At 39.9% G+C, this 26,417-nt stretch overlaps 1 protein-coding gene across 1 annotated transcript; it reads left to right on the top strand.

The window, feature by feature from the left end:
* Positions 1–3,212: 3,212 nt before the first annotated feature.
* TCN1 (transcobalamin 1) lies at positions 3,213–19,866 on the top strand. Its single transcript, XM_049892069.1, has 9 exons — positions 3,213–3,331; positions 5,828–6,007; positions 6,182–6,322; positions 7,472–7,627; positions 8,956–9,146; positions 16,043–16,232; positions 17,222–17,402; positions 19,366–19,484; positions 19,664–19,866. The coding sequence occupies exons 1-9, from the start codon at positions 3,253–3,255 to the stop codon at positions 19,723–19,725; spliced, it is 1,299 nt and encodes a 432-aa protein (XP_049748026.1). The 5' UTR covers positions 3,213–3,252; the 3' UTR covers positions 19,726–19,866.
* Positions 19,867–26,417: the final 6,551 nt, after the last annotated feature.

Below are 26,417 nucleotides of genomic sequence, written 5' to 3'. Positions count from 1 at the left end.
AAGGGAAAGAGGCCCCAGATAAATAAAGCATAACTGAAAAAGAAGTACAAAGTGGGAGGCCTTACTCTACCTGATTTGAGAACCTATTAATCCGCCACAGTAGTCAAAACAGCCTGGTGCTGGCACAACAACAGATACATGGACCAATGAAACAGAATTGAGAATCTAGACATAAATGCAACCACAATGAGCAGTTGATATTTGGCAAAGGCCCCAAAACAGTTAAATGAGGAAAAGACAGTCTTTTGAACAAATGGTGCTGGCATAACTGGATATCCATCTGCAAAAAAAAAAAAAATGAAATGAGACCCATACCTCACTTCATGCACAAAAATGAGCTCAAACTGGATCAAAGACCTAAATATAAAATCTAAAACGATAAAGACCATGGAAGAAAAAATAGGAACAATGTTAGGAGCCCTAATACATGGCATAAACAGTATACAAAACATTACTAACAATGCAGAAGAAAAACTAGATAACTGGGAGCTCCTAAAAATGAAACACCTATGCTCATCTAAAGACTTCATCAAAAGAGTAAAAAGATAACCTACAGACTGGGACAATTTTTTAGCTATGACATTACCGATCAGCACCTGACCTCTAAAATCTACATGATACTGCAAAAACTCAACTACAAAAAGACATCCCAATTAAAAAATGGGCAAAAGATATGAACAGACACTTCACTAAAGAAGACATTCACGTAGCTAACAGATACATAAGGAAATGCTCACAATCATTAGCCATTAGAGAAATGCAGATCAAAACTACAATGAGATTTCATCTCACTCCAACACGGCTGGCATTAATCCAAAAAACACAAAACAATAAATGTTGGAAAGGCTGTGGAGAGACTAGAACACTTACACATTGTTGGTGGGAATGTAAAATGGTACAACCACTTTGGAAATTGATTTGGCGCTTCCTTAAAAAGCTAGAAATAGAACTACCATACCATCTAGCAATCCCACTCCTTGGAATATATCCTAGAGAAATAAGAGCCTTTACACGAACAGATATATACACACCCATGTTCATTGTGGCACTGTTTACAATAGCAAAAAGATGGAAGCAACCAAGATGCCCATCAACGGATGAATGGATAAATAAATTATGGAATATTCACACAATGGAATACTATGCATCGATAAAGAATGTGATGAATCTGTGAAACATTTCATAACATGGAGGAATCTGGAAGGCATCATGCTGAGTGAAATTAGTCAGTTGCAAAAGGACAAATATTGTATAAGACCACTATTATAAGAACTCGAGAAATAGCTTAAACAGAGAAGAAACTACTCTCTGATGGTTATGGGGGCGGGGAGGGAGGGTGGGAGAGGGGCATTCACTAATTAGATAGTAGATAAGAACTACTTTAGGTTACAGGAAAGACAATGCACAATACAGGCGAGGTCAGCACAACTGGACTAAACCAAAAGCAAAGAAGTTTCCTGAATAAACTGAATGCTTCGAAGGCCAGCACAGCAAGGGCAGGAGTTTGGGGACCATGGTTTCAGGGGACATCTAAGTCAATTGGCGTAATAAAATCTATTAAGAAAACACTCTGCTTCCCACTTTGGAGAGTGGCGTCTGGGGTCTTAAACGCTAGCAAGCAGCCATCTAAGATGCATCAATTGGTCTCAGCCCACCTGGATCAAAGGAGCATGAAGAACACCAAGGACACAAAGTAATTATGAGCCCAAGAGACAGAAAGGGTCACGTAAACCAGAGACTACCTCAGCCTGAGACCAGAAGAGCTAGATGGTGCCCGGCTACAAACAATGACTGCCCTGACAGGGAACACAACAGAGAACCCCTGAGGGAGCAGGAGAGCAGTGGGATGCAGACCCTGAATTCTCATAAAAGGACCAGACTTAATGGTATAAGTGAGACTAGAACGACCTTGGTGGTCATGGTCCCCAGACCTTCTGTTGGCCCAGAACAGGAACCATTCCTAAAGCCAACTCTTCAGACAGGGAGTGGACTGGACAATGGGTTGGAGAGGGATGCTGGTGAGGAATGAGCTTCATGGATCAGGTGGACACTTGAGACTATGCTGGCATCTCCTCCCTGGAGGGCAGATGAGAGGGTAGAGGAGGTTAGAAGCTGGCAAAATGGACATGAAAAGAGAGAGTAGAGGAAGAGAGCAGGCTGTCTTATTAGGGGGAGAGCAATTGGGAGTATGTAGCAAGGTGTATATAAGTTTTTGTGTGAGAGACTGACTTGATTTGTAAACTTTCACTTAAAGCACAATAAAAATTAAAAAAAAAAAAAAACTTGTAGGCAAATGTTCACAGCAGCATTATTGATAATAGCCAAAAAGTAGAAACAACCTAAATATCCATCAACTGATACATAGACAAGTAAAATGTGGTGGGGTCAGTTCCTGGAGAAGGAGATAATGCTTGGTAAAGTAGAGGGTCAACGAAAAAGCGGAAGACCTTCAACGAGATGGACTGACATAGTGACTACAATGGGTTTAAAAATAGCAACAATTGTGAGGATGGCGCAGAGCCAGGCAACGTTTCGTTCTGTTGTACATAGGGTCTCTACGAGTTGGAACCAACTCAATGGCACCTAACAGCATATCCATACAATGGAATATTATTCAGCCACACAAAGGAAATGAAGTATCGTATCGATACATGCTATAAACATGGATGAACCTCAAAAACATTATGGTGAATGGAAGAAGCCATCCACAAAAGGCCATATATTGTATTTTTCTATTTATATGAAAAGTCAAAAAACGCAAATCCATAGAGACAGAAAGTAGATCAGCAGTTGCCTAAGGCTAGATGATGAGTTCCTGCATGGTAAAAATTTTTAAGTGCTCGGCTAGTAACCAAAAAGTTGGTGGTTTGAGTCCACCCAGAGGCAGCTTGGAAGAAAGGCCTGATGATCTACTTCCAAAGATCATAGCCACTGAAAACCCTGTGGAGTGCAATTCTACCGTGAAACACATAGGGTAGCCATTAGTCATTTACCTAATTTATGTTCTTGGGACTGAAGGTTTGAGAGAGGAAACAAAGCAAAAATTATTTCCTCATCCTCTCTGACCATACCTTTCATGTGTTCTTCCTGGTTTTTTCATATTACTTGGACAAGCACACTTGACCACACCTCCTGATATTTCCCAATATTTGCATGAGTGAAGAGGCTGAGGCAACCTGACGGAGCTTACATTACTCTCTGCCCAATAAATAGCCAGGCAAGTCATCACCATTCCAGCACACTGTTGGGGAGATGAGACAATTATTACAGCTGCCCCTAGTGGGGCTTCTATTATTTTTCCTTACTCCAAGCCAACAATCCAAGATCTGTGGTGAGTACACTCTGCACTAAAATTACTCTAGTGTCACAGTCTCCTGATGGCTACTGACAGGGGACTCAGTTTAGAATTACTTTTAAAAAGACCCTAATCCAGCTCTATGGTTGGATGCTATGAGTGATGCGAAGATGGTGAGGAAAGACCAATGATGCATGTGTTAAGAGGGATCAAAGACTCGACATTAACTTGCCTGACTGTTCTTCCTATGCTCAGCTCCTCTCTACCACAGCACTCGTAGCAACTGTCTATTCTTGCTCATTTTCCATGACAGAAAATTGATGATTCCAGAAACTTTCCAAAATCATGGAAAGTTATCTTTTGATTTCGATTTGCAATCTAGTTTTCTGAAGTTCAATTTATGGGTTTTGGGTTAATCCCTGTGACGATACAGGAAAAAAAAAGGATAATAATTCCTTTCAAACATTGAAAGCTGCTCTCTTGTCATGACTGAGTTTAGATGTCTCAAATTGCATACCTCTCTTCCCCATGGTGCCTGGGTAAAATCTCCATGATCTCTCCTCTGGGTGTTGGCTCCAGATATTACACGATCCCTGGTGGTTCAGTGCTTAAGTGCTACTGCTGCTAACCAAAAGATCAGCAGTTCGAATCCACTCATCAATCCTTGGAAACTATGGGGCCGTTCTACTCTGAAATCAACTCGACAACAACGGGTTTGGTTTTGGGCTTATTAAAGAATACTAAACTAGGAGAGAAGAAAACTAGATTTAGATCTTGTTTGAACTCTTAGTAGCTGTATGGTATGACCCAGTGTTTCTGAGCTTCTTTAGCTTCATCCATAAACTGAGGATGATAAGGGCAGGGGGTTAAAGAAGATGATCTCCTGAAGTCTGGTGTAGCTCTCAGGCCCATGAATTTTCTTCTGTGAGTCTTCTTCCTGAAATTATAAACCATCCCAAAGATGACTGGTGGTACCATTTGTGACTGTATCCTCCTGGTACTCATAGCCAGCAAGAAGACTTCAACACTACAAAAGACAGACTTGTATTCATACAGGCTAAAGCACAGAAGCTTCCAACTTTAATTTTTCTTCCTGTCCTTTCCCCTGTTGTATCCTGAGAATAGGGAATCCCTATGGAGACTCTGAAGTTCAATTTATTTTATAAAATAATTAACTTTGTCTTTAGTGGTCTAAAGGGTAGCTATGAGTCGGAATCAGCTCTATGGCAATGGGTTTTTGACTGGTTTAGTGGTCAAGGAAGCTGATTTGAATTGCTGACCAGGAAATAAAAAGTCTGTTTCAGTGCCAGAAAAGCTACTGAACTAGATGCTTCCACAAAACCCCAGACAGCTGACTCACAGTAGTCCCATTGTACCTGCAGCAAAAATACGACCTTTCTATAATCACCCTATTCAGATTTTATTGGCTCTTTCTTCTAAAGTGAAGAAAGGTAGGCAAGAGAAACCACATTCGCTGAATTTTCTTAGTGATACAAACTCTATTTTGGGCTGGAGGTAATAACGTCAATATTTTTCAGTTTATTAAGTGGTTTCTTGTCTAATACCCATGAGATAGGTGTTAACATCCATAATTTTAAATGAGGAAACTGAGGATCAGGGAAGTTACATAACTTACCCACTGTCATAAATTGAGGAGCACAGAATCTAGCCAAGGTCTGACTAACTCCAGGGCTCGTGTTCTTCTCACTATTCCACTAACCTATGAGATAATCTGGAGAAGGGTAGGATTTGTGGCTACTTCTCAAAATTATGGACAAAGTGTATTTACAAACTGTTCTATGTTTTTAGCGATAACTAACTCTTCTTATTCTCCTCCAGTTCTTTGGGCCGCTGAGTTCCCTTTTCACTTCTACAGAATAATGTGACTTCCCTCCATCCACACTCCTGGGATTTGGACATGTTGTGAGCTAAAACCAGAGGGTTTTCTCAAGGGCGTGTACTGCTAAATAATGTCCTGATGCCTGGCTAGTTGGGCAAGCAGACAATGTGATTTTGGGGTCAACCACCAATGCCATATAGTGGCTTTTCCTGCATCTCCTCAATATTAACTCAATTGAGTTAGGAGGTGAAGAAAGAAAGAACTGAACCCAGAAAGTAGAAAGGGCTACACAATAAGATTCAGAAAACATGTATTCTAATATCAACTAAGCCTCCAATTACCAAGAGTTCTTTAGGGACACCCTCTTTAGGCCTCATTTTCAAAATTAGGGAATGACTCTAGGTCTCCGAGCAGGCCTGATATTCTGCCAATATACAGTGTTAAAGCTGTACCAGTTGTTAAACTACTGCAATACTTCCATGCTAGGTGGTAAAGGAGCAATGCCTGGCATTGCTGGAGCTCCAGATCCCACCCCTGTATTGTTCCACCAATATAGTCAGTATTGTTCCAGCAATATAGCCACTGATTGGTCTATGTCTATGCTATACCTGTTGCTAAATATTTTAATATCACCCCCCTGCTCCTGGCTTTAATATCTTCTGTGTGTATGTTTCTTATTTCCCCCATCACAGTGGTAGATAAAAAAGACGAATCCTGTCTAAACCCTCTGTTGAGCACAATGAACAATTCAAAATATACCAATGAAGTCCAAGCTGCCCATGTTCTGCTGTCTCTGAGACTTGTTAGGATCAAGAACCAAAACCTAGAGCAAAGACTGATGGAAATAGTCAAAAACACTACGTCAAGGAAAGGTGAGTGTCAATATTCCCTGAAAGCTTTAGGAAAAGACCCATCTATCTAAAACATTATCTCTGTCGAATTCTAAAAATTGTGTGCTCAAATCACACAAAAAAAGGACAGGAAGTCAAGGGACCAAGAAAATCATAAACATATACCTTGTTAAACTCAAATACTTTTCTTTTCAGGGTCAGATTTAAGTTCTGGACAGCTTGCCTGGACTATAATGGCTTTGGGAGCATGCCATAACCCTAATGAAAACTTTTCTAATGATTTTCAACTGGTCCACCTTCTAGAAAAGAAATTCCAAGAAGAAATTAAAAATATGGGTGAGAATCAAATCTTGAGATATGCTAGACACATTTTTCTCCTCCCCCACTGATCTACAACTATATAGTTTCCCTTGACACTTTCCTTCTCCTCTTCATTCCATTCATTCCACTATATCATTGCAGATCACTTTGCCTTCTTTCCTCTTTCAACACGCTTCTTGAACTTTCCTCTCAAATTTGTCCAACTGACCCTGTGCCCAGCACTATTCTATACATGGTGTAAGGGACACACACATACACACTACGGACATATATACACATATAGGTATATGGGTATGTATCACAGTTCTCTGTTGTTTGTAAGATGCTGTCCAGTAGGTTTCAACTCACAGCGACCTTATCTACAACAGAACCAAATACTGCCCAGTTCTCTAGTACTCCAGAAACATGGCTTTGAGACAAACAATGAATTATACCAAAAATAGCTGAAGAATACAAGATACTGTGTTCTAAGAACCAAAGAATCTGATGCCAGTCATAAGAACTAAAGAGAGATAAAGTTCTTTATTTCTGGAAAAAATAAGTTGACTACATTGGCTAGAGTGAGTTGCATTGTTTTTATTTTAATTTCCACTCAAATATTTATCTTCCGATTCATTAATTTCCTCCTTCAATCTCATCTTCTTTTGAGATGGCCTCCAAGCCATGCTTCTACTTACAGTTTCAACATATTCCTCTTGAAAGTACAATATGCTTGGAGGTAGGAAATCTGTGCTATAGTCCTAGATCTGTAACCACCTGAGCATTGGGATAGTATTTTAATCTCTTAGTGTTTACTATTCTCAGTTATAAAACAAAGAGGTTGAGTTGAATTCTATAACCCATTGCTGCTGAGTTGATTCTGACTCATAGCAACCCGATAGGACAGAGCAGAACTGCCCCATAGGGTCTCCAAGGAGCGGCTGGTGGATTCAAACTGCCAACCTTTTGGTTAGCTGCCAAGCTCTTTACCACTGAGCATTGGGTGATCCTTAAAAGCCTTTAAATTTCTCAGATTTGCTGATTCTGTAGGTGATTTTCCCCCTCTATTACTCACCTCGACTTAAAAGTAGGCACATTCAAATAAAGTAAATATAAATTAATTGAAAATGTATTATTCCAATACCACTTCCTTGAGTAAGGCATTTCTTCTTTTCTCTCTGCCAGGAGCACACAATGGCAATCCACTAACTAACTACTACCAGCTCAGCCAGGGCCTTTTGGCCTTGTGTCTGTTCAGTGGAAACTACTCGGTCACTGAAATTGCTGAACTCTTCACTCCTGAAAATGAAAACTATTATTTTAGTGGCCAGTTCTCAGTAGGTGAGTCACTGGATTCAATTTTCTTGGTAGAGATGACACAGTCACCAGTAGGTCTTGGCCTTTGAGCTTTTCTGCCATTAAATAATTGAATTTTTTTTCCATTCTCTTTACCCTTAGTCCCCTCAGAAGACAACTTTCATTTTAGAAGAATGAGTGTTGGGTGGGATTTAAGCCTGTTTCTGGATGTGTGGTATAACAGAAAGACTTAGTTCCTACTCTTGCTCTTCTTTGAATTATATAACCAATGTATGTTAATCCTTAAATTTAATTTTCCCACCTGTAAAATGATAATAGATAATGACACTCTTCATACAAAACATTTCAGGAAGTATAAGTGTTACAGAAAAGAAATGCAGTAGAATTCATTTATCTAAACCCTGCCTCTTTCTCTAATTTTTTAAAAAAAAACAAAAAAAAATTTTTTTTATTTGGATATGTGGGTTAACTTGAACAGAACAACCTCTCCAGTGACAAGGTCCAATATTTTGATCAATAGATTATATATTCACAAAGGATAGGGACCAGAAATTTTCCACTGAGTGAGATTACACATCCAAAATGGAAACGTTCGTTCTAGACAGGCAGTATGGGTGCACAGCCCCTATGAATCTAGATACATAAGCTTATAAGCTTACGTTTCTCCAAGAAGCACAAAGCAAATTAGCATTCAGTATTTATAGATAGTAAAAAGAGTGTGAGGTTTCTCGTACTCCTTTTTTTCTATCGTAGAGGCAAGGAGCCAGACTAAAAGACACAGGGAAACCAAGCAGCAAGCCAGAAAAAGGACCCGTATCCTCCTTTCTCCCAAATTCTTGCCTTATCCTCCCTTTTAAGGAGATTAATTGGAGAATTCTGTTAAATACTATTTTCTAATCAGTCTAATCAAACTTTTGGGACCCTTACAAACACATGTTTGGTTTGGTGTATCACCCTGGGTTTTCTTAATTTCCTTGACAATATGGCTGCAAGGAGGAAAAAATGGGAGCAACCAAGATGTAAAAATGGAGGACTATCTACATGCATGCATCTACAAATCCATATGTGTGTCTGTGACCAAAGTGTGAGGTATTTAAGTACAGGGTGTCAGGGAGATGTGGCAACTCAACATAGGGAACAAATCTTGAAGGATTTGGGTGGTTGGTACTGAAGAGATGATTGCTGTATCTTGAAATCCTTCCCTCCTATGACCAACCAGCATGACCAACCATCCCAGATTATTCGGGTCTATCCCCATTTTAGCACTGGAAGTCTCATGTCCTGGAAGCACTTCGGCCCAGGGAAAATTGGTATGGTTGGTCATCTATCACCAACTTTTTTTTTCTTGACAGATACTGGTGCAATGGCTGTTGTAGCTCTGACCTGTGTGAAGAGGAGTATAGAAAAACAAAAGATTGAAGCAGATACAAAGATTTCAGTGACTATTGATAATCATATAAAGTCACTGATAAAAAAAATTCTGTCTGAAAAAAAAGAAAACGGTCTCATCGGAAACATATATAGTACAGGAGAAGCTATGCAAGTAAGTCCAAGGGAAAAAGAAGAAAGCAAAGTTTTTTATTGGCCTCCCTAGTTGTTATTATCCATCTGCCTTTCATACACTAACTTTCATTGCTTCATCTGTGTTTTTGCTCATATGATTCCACTCCCTTGCCTAAAATGTACCCTTCTCACCTTCAATCTTTACCTCTTCATATCCAATGTTTATATGACATTTTCCCAACTACAACTTCTTTAGATATTCAATTTTAAAGTCACTACAAATTATCTTGTTCTATCACATTTTTTATCACATACAATTTCACACTTGATGATATACCATTGTTTTGTGCTTTTATTTTAACTCCCAAATTAGATTGTTGTTATGTTGTTGTAGTCGTTGTTGTTGTTGTTGTTGATAGGTGCTGTCTAGTCAGTTCCGACTCATAGCTACCCTACGTACAACAGAACGAAACACTGCCCGGTCCTGAGCCATCCTTACAATCGTTATGCTTGAGCTCATTGTTGCAGCCACTGTGTCAAGCCACCTCATTGAGGGTCTACCTCTTTTCCACTGACCCTGTACTCTGCCAAGCATGATGTCCTTCTCCAGGGACTGATCCCTCCTGACAACATGTCCAAAGTATGTAAGACACAGTCTCGCCATCCTTGTCCCTAAGGAGCACTCTGGCTGTACTTCTTCTAAGACAGATTTGTTCATTCTTTTGGCAGTCCATGGTATATTCAATATTCTTCGCCAACACCACAATTCAGAGACATCAATTCTTCTTCAGTCTTCCTTATTCATTATCCAGCTTTCATATCCATATGATGCGATTGAAAATACCATGGCTTGGGTGAGGCACACCTTAGTCTTCAAGGTGATATCTTTGCTTTTCAACACTTTAAACAGGTCTTTCGCAGAAGATTTACCCAATGCAATGTGTCTTTTGATTATTGACTGCTGCTTCCATGGGTGTTGATTTTGGATCCAAGTAAAATGAAATCTTTGACAACTTCAATCTTTTCTCCGTTTATCATGATGTTGCTCATTGGTCCAGTTGTGAGGGTTTTTGTTTTCTTTATGTTGAGGTACAGTCCATACTGAAGGCTGTAGTCTTTGATTTTCAATAGTAAGTGCTTCAAGTCCTCTTCACTTTCAGCAAGCAAGGTTGTGTAATCTGCATAACGCAGGTTGTTAATGAGTCTTCCCCCAATCCTGAGGCCCCGTTCTTCTTCATATAGTCCAGCTTCTCGTATTATTTGTTCAGCATACAGATTGAATAGGTATAGTGAAAGAATACAACCCTGATGCACACCTTTCCTGACTTTAAACCAATCAGTATCCCCTTGTTCTTTCCGAACAACTGCCTCTTGATCTATGTAAAGGTTTCTCATGAGCACAATTAAGTGTTCTGGAATTCCCATTCTTCGCAGTGTTATCCATAATTTGTTATGATCCACACAGTCGAATGCCTTTGCATAGTCAATAAAACACAGGTAAACATCCTTCTGGTATTCTCTGCTTTCAGCCAAGATCCATCTGACATCAGCAATGATATCCCTGGTTCCACGCCCTCTTTTGAAACTGGCCTGAATTTCTGGCAGTTCCCTGTCGATATACTGCTGCAGCTGCTTTTGAATGATCTTCAGCAAAATTTTGCTTTCATGTGATATTAATGATATTGTTCTATAACTTCCACATTCTGTTTGATCACCTTTCTTGGGAATAGGCATAAATATGGATCTCTTCCAGTCAGTTGGCCAGGAAGCTGTCTTCCATATTTCTTGGCATAGACGAGTGAGCTCCTCCAGCACTGCGTCTGTTTGTTGAAACACCTCAATTGATATTCCATCAATTCCTGGAGCCTTATTTTTCCCCAATGCCTTCAGAGTAGCTTGGACTTCTTCCTTCGGTACCATTGGTTCCTGCTCCTATACCACCTCTTGAAATGGTTGAACATCGGCTAATTCTTTTTGGTATAATGACTCTGTGTATTCCTTCCATCTTCTTTTGATGCTTCCTGCATTGTTTAATATTTTCCCCATAGAATCCTTCACTATTGCAACTCAAGGCTTGAATTTTTTCTTCAGTTCTTTCAGCTTAAGAAACACTGAGCATGTTCTTCCCTTTTAGTTTTCCATCTCCAGCTCTTTGCACATGTCATTATAATACTTTTTCTTCTCGAGGGGCCCTTTGAAATCTTCTGTTCAGTTCTTTTACTTCATCAATTCTTCCTTTTTCTTTAGCTGCTTGATGTTTGAGAGCAAGTTTCAGAGTCTCCTCTGACATCCACCTTGGTCTTTTCTTTCTTTCCTGTCTTTTCAATGACCTCTTGCTTTCTTCATGGATGATGTCCTTGATGTCTTTCCACAACTTGTCTGGTCTTCGGTCACTAGTGTTCAATGTGTCAAATCTATTCTTCAGATGGTCTCTAAATTCAGGTGAGATATACTCAAGGTCATATTTTGGCTCTCATGGACTCATTCCCATCATAGTAGACTATATGATTGTCTGATTCAAAATGGCCAATACCAGTCCATTTCAGCTACTAATGCCTATTGATGTTTATACATTCCATTTCATTTTTGACGATCTCCAATTTTCCTGGATTCATAGTTTGTACATTCCAGGTTTCGATTATTAATGGATTTTTGCAGCTGTTTCTTCTCATTTTGAGTGGTGCTACATCAGCAAATGAAGGTCCCGAAAGCTTTACATCATCCATGTCATTAAGGCTGACTCTACTTTGAGGAGGCAGCTCTTCCCCAGTCATCTTTTGAGTGCCTTCCAACCTGGGGGGCTCATCTTCCAGCACTATATCAGACAGTGTTCCACTGCTATTCATAAGGTTTTCACTGGCTAATGCTTTTCAGAAGTAGACTGCCGGGTCCTTCTTCCTAGTCTGTTTTAGTGTGGAAGCTCAGCTGAAACCTAAACCTGTCCTCCATGCGTGACCCTGCTGGTATCTGAATACCAGTGGCATAGCTTCCAGCATCACAGCAACACACAAGCCCCCACAGTACGACAAACTGACAGACACATGGGGGGATTGTTGTTATAGAAATAATAAATTGTAGTGGAAATAATAGCAGTTTTTTTTTTTTTTAATAACAGCACGGGTCTAAGTATTTTACTCTATTAACACATTAATGAACACAACAACCCAATGATGAAGGAATTACTACTTTCATTTCCTAGAATAAGAGCATGAGTCATGGGAGTATCAATAACTTACCTAAGATTACACAGCCAGTGAGTGGTGCAGACAGAGGTGGGATGGGACACAGACAGTTGGTTTTGAAATTCACACTCTTAGTACTTACGCTGTCCTGCATACATTTCCTGAGGTCTGGGACTTTATGCATTGATTTATGTAACTCTTGTTGTTGTTGCTGCTGCTGCTGCTACTGTTGTTGTTGTAGGTGCTGTTGAGTCCTTTCTGACTCATAACAACCCTACATACAACAGAATGAAACACTGCCCGGTCCTTTCGCCATCCGCATGATCATTGTTATGCCTGAGTTCACTGTTGCAACCAATGTGTCAATCTATCTCATTAAGGGTTTTCCTCTTTTTTGTTGACCCTCCACTTTACCAAGCATGATGTCCTTCTCCAGGGACTGATCACTCCTGATAACATGTCCAAAGCATGTGAGGCATAATCTCACCATCCTTGTTTCTAAGGAACATTTGGCTGTACATCTTCCAAGACAAATTTGTTCTGTCCGTGGTATATTCAATATTTGTCACCAACACTGTAATGCAAAAGCATCAATTCTTTGGTCTTCCTTATTCATTGTCCAGCTTGCACATGCATATGAGGAGACTGAAAACACCACAGCCGGGATCAGGTGCACCTTAGTCCTCTGAGTGACATCTTTGCAGATTTGCCCAATGCAATGCACCATTTGATTTCTTGACTGCTGCTTCCATGGGTGTTGACTGTGGATCTAAGTAAAGTGAAATCCTTGACAACTTCGATCTTTTCTCCATTTATTATGATGTTGCTGATTGGTCCATTTGCAAGGATTTTTGTTTTCTTTACATTGAAGCGTAATCCATACTGAAGGCTGTAGTCTTTGACCTCCATCAGTGAGTGCTTCAAGTCCTCTTCACTTTCAGCAAGCAAGACTGTGTCATCTGCATAAGTATGGTGAAAGGATACAACCCTGACGCACACCTTTCCTGACTTTAATCCACACTGCATACCCTTGGTCTGTTCGAACAACTGCTTCTTGGTCTACGTACAGGTTCCTCATGAGCACAGCTCTGAAATTCCCATTCTTTGCAATATTATCTGTAATTTGTTATCATCCACACAGTCAAATGCCTTTGCACAGTCAATAAAACAAAGGTAAACATCTTTCTGGTATTCTCTGCTTTCAACCAACATCCATCTGACATCAGCAATGATATTCCTCATTCCACGTCCTCTTCTGAATCCAGCTTGAATTTCTGGCAGTTCCCTGTCAATGTACTGCTACACCCACTTCTGAATGATCTTCAGCAAAATTTTACTTGTGTGTGGTATTAATGATATTGTTCAATAATTTCCACATTTGGTTGGCTCCTTTCTTTGGAACAGGCATAAATATTGATCTCTTCCAGTCAATTGACCACGTAGCTGTCTTCCAAAATTTCTTGGCACAGATGAGTGAGCACCCCCAGCACTCCATCCATTTGTTGAAACATCTCAATTGGTAGTCCGTCAGTTCTAGGAGACTTGTTTTTCGCAAATGACTTCAGTGCAGCTTGGACTTCTCCTTTCAGTACCATGGGTTCTTGGTCACATGCTACCCTCTGAAATGACTCAACGTTAACCAATTATATTTGGTACAGTGACTCTGTATTCCTTACATCTTTTTTTGATGCTTCCTGTGTTCAGTATTTTGTCCATAGAATCCTTTACTATTGCAACTTGAGGCTTGAATTTTTTCTTCAGTTCTTTCAGCTTGAGAAATGCTGAGAGTGTTCTTCCTGTTTGGTTTTCTATCTCCAGGTCTTTGCACATGTGATTATAATACTTTGTTTTCTCAAGCAACTCTTTGAAATCTTCTGTTCAGCTTTTACTTCATCATTTTTTCCGTTAGCTTTAGCTACTCTACATTCAAGAGCAAGCTTCAGAGTCTCTTCTGACATCTATTTTGGTCTTTTTTTTCTTTCTTTCTTTCCTGTCTTTTTAATGACATTTTGCTTTCTTCATGTATGATGTCCTTGATGTCATTCTACAACTCATACTGGTCTTCAGTCATTGGTGTTCAATGTGTCCAATCTATTCTTGAAATGCTCTCTAAATTCAGGTGAGACATATTCAAGGTCGTATCTTGGCTCTAATGGACTTGTTTTAATTTTCTTCAGCTTCAACTTGAACTTGCATATGAGCAATTGATGGTGTGTTCACAGTCAGCCCCTGGCCTTGTTCCAACTGATGATATTGAGCTTTTCTATCATCTCTTTCCATAGATATAGTCAATTTGATTCCTGTGTATTCCGTGTGCTGGGGTCCACATGTATAGCTGACATTTATGTTGTTGAAAAAAGGTATTTGCAATGAAGAAGGCTTGGTCTCGCAAATTCTATCATGCGATCTCCTGCACTGTTTCTATCACTAAGGCCATATTTTCCAACTACCGATTCTTCTTTTTAGTTTTCAACTTTTGCATTCCAATCACCAGTAATTATCAATGCATCCTGATTACATATTCAATCAATTTCAGACTGCAGAAGTTGCTAAAAATCTCCAATTTCATCATCTTTGCCTTAGTGGTTGGCGCATAAATTTGAATAGTAGTCATTTTTACTGGTCTTCCTTGCAAGTGTACAGATATTATCCTATCACTGTTGGTGTTGTACTTTAGGACAGATCTTGAAATGTTCTTTTTGATGATGAATTCAATGCCCTTCCTCTTCAATTTGTCATTCCAGTATATGCCACGAATGACAATTCAACTCAAAGGGGTATAAATGAAAAGAGATCAATAAAGTTTATAGAAAAAAAAAATATATCTTCTCTGAGTCTTTAGTATTAATAGGTGTTTGCCAGGCCAACTCAGGGTGAAAGGACCTTCAGGGACAGAGGGCAGCAAGGACAAAGAACTGAAGGCATGAAAGAACATCAGATACTTTAGGAAGATCAAGATGTTCAACACAGTCAGTACTGGGTCCTCCACAAAGCATTTTCTCAGCCTCACTACATGCCTATGAGCTCTTCCCCCTTTTAAATGCCACATCACTAGATGTTTCCCTTAGGGCATTCATCTTACAGCTTCTTTTACAATCGTTTGTCCATCGACAAATACTTAGTGAGTGGCCCCTAAATGACATAGTACTATTCCGACATTGGGGACACAGAAGTGAACATGGCAGAAAACATCTGTTCTCACTGGGGCTATTACATTTTGGGTTATTAAACCATTCCCCATCTCTCCCCACTCAAATTAGTTGATAAGCTTACTGAGGGCAGGAAAGGTATCTTTGTTATCTTTGTGGCTCCTAAGATGCCTCCTGTATAGTCAGTGCTCAATAAATACTTACTGAGCTACCATATTTTTCATAAAAAATGCACTCGTGTAAACAATGCACCGACACATATAATGCGCAGAAATGATGAAATTCAGTAAACAGTTCTAGCATAACCAAACCCAAAACCAAACCCAGTGCCGTCCTGTCAATTCCGACTCATAGCGACCCTATAGGACAGAGTAGAACTGCCCCATAGGGTTTCCAAGGAGTGCCTGGCGGATTGGAACTGCCGAACCTTTGGTTAGCAGCCATAGCACTTAACCACTACGCCACCAGGGTTTCCGTTCTAGCATAACACATGTGTTATTTATGTAAAAATATAATAAGTTAGATGTAGGCTTCTCACTTAATTGAAGTTTCTCTCATTCATGTTCTCTCTCACTCCCTCTGTCTCTCTTTTTCTCTCTCATTAGGCCCTCTTTGTCTCAAAAAATAATTACGAACAAAGTGAATGGAATTGCAAACAGACTCTGGACACAGTGCTCAAGGAAATTTCTCAGGGAGCATTCAGTACTCCAACTGCGGCAGCCCAGATCTTACCTGCCCTGATGGGAAAGACCTATCTGAATGTTAACAAAGACTCTCCTTGTGTCTCTGGTTCAGGTATAAGCACTAAAGTACAAACTGTTTTGCTTTTGGCATAACGCTGAAAGCACACAAGATCTGGATGTCCTCAGAGACCAAGAGTGACCAGACAAACTTCTAAAACATAATAATTTCAAAATAGATCTCAGTCCTCAATATGGCATCAGGTATTATAGCAACTTGATTATTTGTGCTTACCAGGATAGTAAACGTGGTTCTTGGTTTAAACACTGATCAACAATGTAGGCTTGCTTAAATGACATTTATCTCCAAAGGGATGCTTTTTGATTGCTGGATCCAGCAAGATGTTCTGAGCATCATTCCCATCCAAAAAAAAGTATACAGGGTCTATATTTTGTCTCTAGCTTTCCATTATCTTCAGTGAGTGAGCCCTCAGGGAAATAGGACATCTTTGTGGAAGGAATATGGTAGCATTCTCAGAAAATTGTAGAACTAGTTTTAGGCAACTAGTTTTGCAAAAAGGCAGACAAGACAGAGACCTTTTCTTCTATCTCTGTTCATTCCAAAATATTTAACCTCTAAGCCTCAGTTTTCTAATGTTAAAAAACAGGAAAGATAATAGAATCTAAGAGGTTTTTATAATGTTTGAATGAGATAATTCATGTAAAATAACTAGTACAGTGCCTGGAACTTAATATGTTTTCAATAAACGTAAAAAATATAAAGAAGAAAAAATGGCAAGCATTATTGCATACCGTACCAAAGCAAAAAAAGTCAGGAGCCTATATGAGAAATCGGAGCTAGAGCAACTGAGTTGCTCAAACAGCTGGGAGTTGAGCTGAACACCAGCATTTCACAAGCCTGTGAGTCTCTAGTTTTAATTCTTGCTTTAGCCATATGACAGATCTGCCCCTCCACTGACGACACTTGTTCCTTGTATCAAACCCTGGGCACAAAGGAAAGGGGTAAAGAGTAGGGCTTGATGGGTGAGCAAGCTCTACCACTTTTATTGTTATGAATAGTGCTCTCTGCTTTCTGCCTGCCAGATTTCAATGTCTCTGCTCCTGTGCCTGGATCTGTAACACCTGAGAACTCACCCTCAGCTATCACAGTCCATTACTCTGTGCAAATCAATGAAACATATTCCACCAATGTCACCGTGCCAAATGGATCTGTCTTCCTAGATGTGATGAAGGAAGCTCAGAAACAAAACAAGACTGTATTTGAGTAAGTCTGTATACAACTTGGAGTCCTGGTGACTCAGTGGTTAAGAGCTCAGCTGCTAACCAAAAAGCTGGCAGTTCGAATCCACCATGCACTCCTTGGAAACCCTATGGGGCAGTTCTAGTCTGTCCTATAGGGTCGCTATGAGTCAGAATCAACTCGATGGCAAAGGGTTTTTGGTTTAGTTGTGTATAACTTAAGATATTTAGTGTGAATTTCTAAACGCTCAGTGAGAATACATCTGCAAGTATTACCTGAATACAAAGTATATTTAAAGCACATCTTAACTGGTACATATGCTGTTCATCTACATCTCAAGGCATTTTAAAAAGGAGGTAAGCTCTTTCATCTTCTAGCATATAACTGTTGCCGTCATTCCGACTCATGGCGACTCCATGTGTTACAGAATAGAACTGCTCCATAGGGTTTTCTCGGCTATAATCTTCACAGAAGCAGGTCACTGGGCCTTTCTTCTGCAGCACTGCTGGGTGGGTTCAAACCACCAACCTTTAGGTTAGTAACAATAAAAAAAAAAAAAACATTGCTGTCGTGTTGATTCCAACTCATAGCAACTCATAGGGTTTCCAAGGAGTGCCTAGTAGATTCAAACTGCCAACCTTTCGGTTAGCAGCCAAAGCTCTTAATCACTACACCACCTGAGCAAAAACTATTGGTGCCACCTAGGGACCTCTTCTAGTATCTAAAACCTAAAACCAAAACCAAACCCATTGCTGTCAATTCTGACTCATAGTGATCTTCTGGCATATATGTGTGTATGTAGGCACTGGGGGATATATATATATATGTATATGTATATACTTGCCATTGAGTCGATTCCAACTCACAGCAACCCTATAGAACAAGGTAGAACTACCCCAAGGAGCAGCTGGTGGATTTGACCTTTTGGTTAGCAGCCAAGCTCTTAACCACTGCCACCAGGACTCCTCTAGTATACAAAAAAAAATTAAATTAACATTTGCCGAATGGACAAATGAATCCCAGAGATCTGCTTTCAGCAAAATTTCCTCTATAGATAGAACCTCTTAGTAGACAACATGTCTATTCTAGACATGCTGCGTCTAGAAGAGTGGTTCTTAACTATTTCTGAGTTGCTGACCTTTTGATAATTCAATAAATACAATGGATGTTCATCCCCAAAAAAGAACATACACATAAAATTTGGTATTTAAATTGACGTTTCACAAGCCCCCTGAAGCTCACCCATGTCCCCAATTTCAGGAGATTCATAAACCCCTAGGTTAAAGTTCCCTGGTCTAGAGAGGTCAAATATTGAAATTAAGATATTGACTTTGGCTCCTTAAATCTAATTGACAATTATCTATTGTGCACCTAACAACATGGTATCAGACGTTACAGGGAAAAATCAAACTTATAAATATATTTATGAAATTATTATAAAGGCTGCTTTCAAGGGCTTCCAGGAAGGGTAGAAAAATATGACTAAGGAATATGAAGCAGGCATTGACTCTGTCATTCTCTTTTTAAATAAACACAACAGGAAGTATTACTCTGTTCTCCTTTCCTAAGAGAAAAGCTACTAAAAATGGTACCTGTAGGACATGTGGGTGCCACTTTCTGCTACTGTTTTAGTATCTTCAACAGTTGCTGTTTTGGAGTAGAATGCCAGAAGCTGTTGACTGCGGAGTGTCTACTATGGTGGGGGGATGGGGTGGGCAGAAACCATGGGCATCGCTTGTCTAATGTAGCACAGAGTGTACAGTGAATCAGAATAATCTGGAATGCTTATGAAAAGCACAGATTCCTGGTCCCCAACCCAGACCTACAGAATTAAAATATCTGGGATAAGACCAGAAAATCTGCATTTTTTTTTTTTTTTCCTAATCATTTCAAATAACTCTTAGGCACATTAAAGTTTGAGAAATACCTGGGTAGGGTTTCTTTTGGAAATTCTGACTTCCTGTAACCTGTCCACTGGTCCCCACAGCTTCACAGTAGAGGAGACTTCATGGGGCCCATACGTCACCTCCGTTCAGGGCCTAAGGGCCAACAATAATGACAGAACCTACTGGGAAATTCTGAGTGGACTCAAACCACTGAGCCAAGGTAAGAGAGAGATGCAGACAAGTCCCACAAGGTGGAAATGCCTAAAGCATTCACTTGTGGGAGTGGGAGCTTTTGTGGGGAATGTGTCAAGGGGTTGAAAGAGACAGTGAGTACCCTTGGTCTATCACTTGGTGATTGTCAGATGATTTGACCCATTTATCTTTCTTCTTCCTTTTTAGGAGTTGGTAGTTATGTTGTCCATGATGGAGAATATTTGATGATTCGTTGGAGCAAATACTAATAAATCCAAACCTTTCTCGGATGGATATAATCCATTTGCAGTGGAAATTAGCTCATGCCTTCCTCTTCATCTCAATCCCAATAGAACAGTCGATAACCTCCGCTTCTCCCCCTCTGCCTCTTCAATAAAAAAAACCAATAACTGTACAAAAAGAGCATGTTCTAATCTGTTCATCTGAAAAAGTGATTATTATAAGCAGGAAGGTCACTTGAAGAGAAGTAAAGGAAAAGAGACTGAACCACATGTCTAATAAACTGGGTTTTACTTAAGGTTTCCTACACTAACTAGCTAGGTAACCCTGGACAACTTGGAAAATGGAAATAAGGTTCTAAGTCTAGTGCTGCAGCAGCAACCAATAAGACCAAGCAGAAAGTCTGTAGCAAGATTCAGCACTCTAAGGCCTGGATGCAAGAGAGAAACCAAGTGTTTATATTAACCTCATACAGGCAGTGAGTAGACAGATAAAATTGTTGCTCTGGAGAAAGGGGAAAATGTGAAGTTTATACACAAAAAAGTCAGACCATAAAGTTTGGGAAACAATACCATCCTTCCTCACCTGTCTCCCTTGGGTCCTAACTGTTGTTCTCCAACATTACTCTTCCTTTTTCTTCCCTGTAAAATCACCCTGATGTTTATATCATGAAAATGCATATTTAAAAAATCACCTTTGGTATCATTTCACCAGAATTCACATTTTTAAAAAAGTGAACCTTGTCTAAGCAGCATGAGCTGGGCTGCACTTTATATGATGTACCTGAGCTACCTGCAGATAGTCAGAAACCAGAAGTGCCTATAAGGTGGCAAAGGGCAGAAGATGTTTGATATAAGACATAAGCAATCCATTTAAAATGTCCTCTAAAAGAAAGATGCCTTCAAGCAGAATTAGTTGACATATTCTAGCAAAGTCTCCTTCCTTACTGCTTCTGTTTTCTTCATGATAATCTGAGTTTCCTTCCCTTTCCCAGTGACCGTGTTTCATAGTCAGGGATTGAACCCTTTATCTACACACTGCTTTCTGGTACTGATCCTTCGGTTCAACTGTCCTGGACTTGATTAACTGAGTGTGCTAGAAGCCCTCATGACAAGACAGCAAGGGATCTGTCCTCTTGGGTCTGTGACTCCCCTTGAAAGCTAAGTTAGAGATGTAGGGAGGCATGTTAACTCTTTCAGGCCTCCATGGTACTGTTAGCTCGGGGCAGCAGTTGTCAGATCTGTTTGTAGACTACACAATCAATGTGAAATTGAAGGATAATGGTTTGTTTAAGGTGACAAATACACAAACCATTAGAAATATCATTACTGTTCATCATAAATAGTGTGATCATATAATTTACCATCCAAATCAGGACACTGTTAAGAATGACAGGAAACACTGTTAATAAACACATTTGAAAAACAGATAAAAACTGAGACATCCTGGGCAAACTGATACATGTGGTCAGCAAAAGATATAAATACAAATACGTCAAAATGACAGAAAACATTGACCCTGCAGCTGACCAATGAAATTGAGTGTCATCACAACAATGCTATGAGTCCCTGGGTGGTGCAAACGATTAAGCACTCAACTACTAGCTGAAAGGCTGGTGATTCAAACCCACCCAGAGGCACCTCAGAAGACAGGCCTGGGATGTTTCCCAAAGGTCACAGCCTTGAAAACTCTATGGAGCACACACAGGGTCAGTGGCAACTAATAACAATAACAATGTTGGAATAGGTCCCTTTAAGATCCCAAACTCTCTCTCTCTCAATGATCCTAACTCATATTCAATAAAATTCTGTCAACACCAGTGAAGCACCCAATTTGTACTAGATCTATTTTCCCAAAGTATAGTATGAGAGATTATTTTGATTAAATAATATGGAACCACAGGATTAAAAAATTATTCCCTTTTCATTTCTCATTTCATTCTTCTGATGGGATCATGTACCAAGTCTCACTCTGAGCCACTATGTTTTCTAAGGCCTCCCTCTAGCATTAGTAACCTCTCATTTTAACAGAGAGAGCCAAGTTTCTAGCTGCCAGTGGTCTCCAGCTAGAATGCAGTGACATTATTTTCTGATAGAAATGCCTTTAATCTCAGAGACGTAAATGTAGGTTAATGGAATACCATTTTGTCAGTTTGAGTCTACCAGCCCCTCCTTAGAAACCCTGTGCAGCAGCTCTACTCTGTCCTATAGGGTCACTATAAGTAGGAATCGACTCAACCACACCCATTTTTTTTTTTTTTTTAATTCAGTCTCTACGCTAAGCAAATAATCTGAGAAGCTGGACTATATGAAGAAGAACAGGCATCAGGATTGGAGGAAGACTCATTAACAACCTGCATTATGCAGATGATACAACCCTGCTTGCTGAAAGTGAAGAGGACTTGAAGCACTTACTAATGAAGATCAAAGACCACAGCCTTCAGTATGGATTACACCTCAACATAAAACAAAAATCCTTACAACTGGACAAATCAGCAATATCACCATAAATGGAAAAAGATTGAAGTTGTCAAAGATTTCATTTCACTTGGATCCACAATCAACATTCATGGAAGCAACAGTGAAGAAATCAAAAGACACATTACACTGGGCTAATCTGCTGCAAAAGACCTTTTCAAAGTGCTAAAAAGCAAGGATGTCACCTTGAAGACTAAGGTGTGCCTGACCCAAGCCATGGCATTTTCAATTGCCTCATATACATGCAAAAGCTAGACAATGAATAAGCAAGGCCGAAGAAGAATTGATGCCTTTGAACTGTGATATTGGTGAAGAATATTGAATATACCATGGACTGCCAAAAGAATGAACAAATCTGTCTTGGAAGAAGTATAACCAGAATTCTCCTTAGAAGCAAGGATGTCAAGACTACGTCTCACATACTTTGGACATGTTACCGGGAAGGATTGGTCCCTGGAGAAGGACATCATGCTTGGTAGAGCATCATCAAAAAAGTGGAAGACATTCAACGAGATAGACTGACACAGGGCTGCAACAACCGGCTGAAGCGTAACAACGATTGTGAGGATGGCACAGGACCGGGCAGTATTTCCTTCTCTTGTACATAGAGTGGCTACAAATTGGAACTGACTCGACGGCACCTAACAACAACCACAACACTTTTATTGGCCAGGGATACTGAGCTCTGACCTCACTAGCCTTATGATTGGCTCCTAAGTATTAAAAATATTATAGGCCCAGGCTGAGTCCGAGGGGAGAAACATATATCTGCTACCCCGGCCAGGAAAAATCACCATAAATAAACCTCACAGATGTGCAGAGAGAGTACCAGTGCTTTGATACCAAAAACTTTTTTTTTTAAAAACTTAGGCACAAGAAAAACTAATAATAAATAAACAGGCCCAGTCAAAGATCAACTAAGAGCTTATGTTGATGGGAGAAGAACAACTCAGAAAAGGAGGGTGAGAAAGCTTGTACAACTTGAAGAATGTAATCAATGTCACTGAATTGTACACATAGAAACTGCTGAATTGGTGTATGTTTTGCTGTGTATATTCTCAAGAAGGACTAAGTAAATAAAATTTAACTAAGGACTGTTGAAACATATTAGTCAAGAAATTAAGCCTGTGTGTTTCCTGTTCTGGAAGTTCTTGGCTAACCAAAACAATTGTGTCATAATCAGTCTTGCAGCAACCATAGGTGTAAATGGTAGCTTATGAGGAAGTACATGTTTAAAAAGCTGGCACACCAGGGAGGTGTGCATGAGTTCAGGATGGTCAAGAGCAGGATCTGGAACTGAATTTTAGCACCAAGCTGTGTTCCTAAAGCATCTTGTATTAGTTTCCTACTGCTGCTATAACAACCAAACCAGAAAATTAATGGCAAAAAAGTGACACAAATTTATTATTTCATAGTTCTGGAGGATGGATGTTCAAAACAGGTCTCACTGGGTTGAAATGAAGGTGTCAGCAGGGCTTCATTCCTTGAGAAGGCTCTGAAGGAGAATCTGTTTCCTTGCCTTTTCCAGCTTCTGGCATTCCTTAGCTCTTGGCCTCTTACCATCTTTACAGCCAGCAATCTCATCACTCCAACCTCTGCTTCCATTGTCATCACATCTTGTACTCTGACTTGAACTCTCCTGCCTCTTTCACTTATAAAGGAGCTTCTAATTATATTGGTCCCACCTGGACAAGCCTAGGTACTCTAAGTTTAGCGCACTATCAACCCTAATTCCATCTGCAACCTTAATTCCCCCTTGCCAGTAACCTACCCTAACCACAGGCCCTGGGGATTAGAATGTGGGCATCTTTAGGCAGCCATTATTCTGCCTACCACACCTTTATTTCTGTCTTTCCTGAAAGTGAGGACTGAAAAACAAAACAGAATCCAAGAAAGGCTTTACAGATTGCCCACAATCGAGATATTCAAGCTGGTGCTAGACATGGAATGGACAGCCATTTGGCTGAGATCCTGTAGAGCAGGATTTTTAAGCAGGCCTGAAAGCCCAAATCTCCTGAGGAGCTTTGTAAATATTCATATTCCTGGGCCCTAGCTTCCCAAAAATAGTTTCAGCAGGTCTGGTAAGAGACCTGGGAATCTGTGTCCTTATAAAACTTCCCCGGAGATTCCCACGTACAGCCAAGTTTGAAATCACGAATCTTTCCAACACTGCCCAACTGAATGTTCTCCAAATGACAGAAATTTTTATATCTGTACTAGACAATCCAGTAGCCACTCATCACAAGTGGCTATTAAGCACTTGAAATGTGGCAAGTGTGACTGAGAAACTGAATTTTAAATTTTGTTTAATTTAAATAGCCACATGTGGCTAGGAAACAAATGATTTTTTAATGTTCCTTCCAAGATGTAATGTTGAACCAGGAGAATTCAATGTGCATGTTCTTGTTTAATAATATCATTTAGTTTATCAATGGTTTTCACAGAGTTGAGAGACAGCCCACATTACGGAAGACCCTTAGGAAAAGCCCAACTTCCAGCCACATCCATACAATGATTTTTCCTTTCCTTAGGAACAGATAGGATCTGTAGACTTTACAATTGTCCTTTGTGCTTCTGCAACCTTCGCTAAGATCACCTGATCCTTTTCAGAGATTGGCTATTGTGAACAAGGGAGAAAAATACATAATTACTAAAAATCTTATTAAAAATCTTCCTTTGTTTAGAAGTCATGCTGCTTGTCTTTGTTTTCCTATAATATTTCATCAGTGTCATATATGAGATAATTGAGTGTCATCATTGTTTGACAATGCCTCTTAGTTTCCTAGTACTGAGTAACAAAAATACCTCAAATAGGTGCTCTTTAGATAAAACACTTATTAAGTGATCAGGTTTAGGATCTACCCTACAGCCAGATGGACGTGTTTTTTTTTTTTCCTAAAGTCATATTAGTGCCCAATAGCAGGTATAGAAGGGTCTCTGTGATCATTAAGGTTGTGTGTCAACTTGACTGGGCTGTGATTCTCAGTGGTTTGGCAGTAATGATGTAGTCTGGCAGTTGTATGATGATGTTATCACTTCCATGATGAGATTTGATATAATGTGATCATCTCCATGATGGGATCTGCGGTGAGCAGCCAATCTGTCAAAAGGGATTTTCCTTGAGGTGTGGCCTGCATCTAATACAGGTAAGGCTCACGGGCTTTTGCTCCCTCTAGATCCTACAGCTGGCTCCTGTTCATCTGATCTCCGGTTCTTGAGACTTGAGCTAGCGGCTTACCTACCATCTTGCCTGCCAATCTTGGAATTCATCTGTCTTCATAGCCTGTGAATAAGAGCCCTGCTGTCTGACTTGCTGATCTTCTGTTCACCAGCTTCTGTGGCTACTTGAATCAGGAGAAACCTCTAGCCTGACTCACAGACTTGGGACATTCCAGCCTCTACAATCATGTGAGCCATTTCCTTGATATAAATCTCTCTATATAGATACATACTTTACTGGTTTTGCTTCTCTACAGAACCCAGCCTAAGACAATCTCCTTAAGCCCTAACCACTGTACAACAGGCAAAACATATGGGAGTACAGCGGAGACCAGAGGTGAGATGAGGGAGAGAGTGACTCCTCCTTCTCATGTAGAATAAAACTCTCTTTTCTGGTCTCATCTCCCACCATATACTTTATATTAGTTATCTATTGCTTTAAGGAAAGTAAAACGTAGTGACTTAAACCAACAACCTTTATTATCTCACAGTTGCTATGGGTCAGGAATCCAGAAATGGCTTAACTGGCTTCTCTGGTTCAGGGTCTTCAAGGAGGCTGTAATCAAGGTGTCATCCAGGCCTGCAGTCACCGAAAGGTCACAGCCACTGAAAACTGTATAAGGCTCACCTCTACTCTGAAACATATGGGGTCCCCATGAGTTGAAATCGACGGCAACTGGTTTGGTTTTTTATTTCAGCCACATTATGGAGGATGATCTCCTTTACTTAAAGATAATCAATTATAAATATTAATCACATTTACTAAACACCTTCACAGCAACATCTAGCCTAGTGTTTGACCAAATAATTGGGCATCATAGTCTACCCAAGTTGACACATAAAATTAACCATCACAATAGCCCATGTCTTATATTCGTTCATGAATTTACTCATTCAAAAACTATTTAATTCCTACTGTGTGGCAGGCAATGCTGCAAGTGTTGAGGATAGAGTAGTGAGCAAAACAGACAATGTCCATTTCCCCTTGGGGCACATGAAAGAAGTGGTAGAGCCAGCCATAAGGA

The sequence above is a fragment of the Elephas maximus genome, chromosome 7 (assembly GCF_024166365.1).
Source record: "Elephas maximus indicus isolate mEleMax1 chromosome 7, mEleMax1 primary haplotype, whole genome shotgun sequence".
NCBI lineage: Eukaryota > Metazoa > Chordata > Mammalia > Proboscidea > Elephantidae > Elephas > Elephas maximus.
The sequence above is the reverse complement of the archived record's forward strand: the minus strand, read 5'-3'. Positions and strand labels throughout refer to the sequence as shown.

Excerpts from the sequence above, each read along its gene's own strand:
- TCN1 (XM_049892069.1), top strand. The coding sequence starts at position 3,253 with ATGAGACAATTATTACAGCTGCCCCTAGTGGGGCTTCTATTATTTTTC. Across the intron at positions 3,332-5,827 it reads CCAACAATCCAAGATCTGTG|TGGTAGATAAAAAAGACGAA; the intron begins GTGAGTACACTC and ends CCCCCATCACAG. Across the intron at positions 9,147-16,042 it reads GTACAGGAGAAGCTATGCAA|GCCCTCTTTGTCTCAAAAAA; the intron begins GTAAGTCCAAGG and ends CTCTCTCATTAG.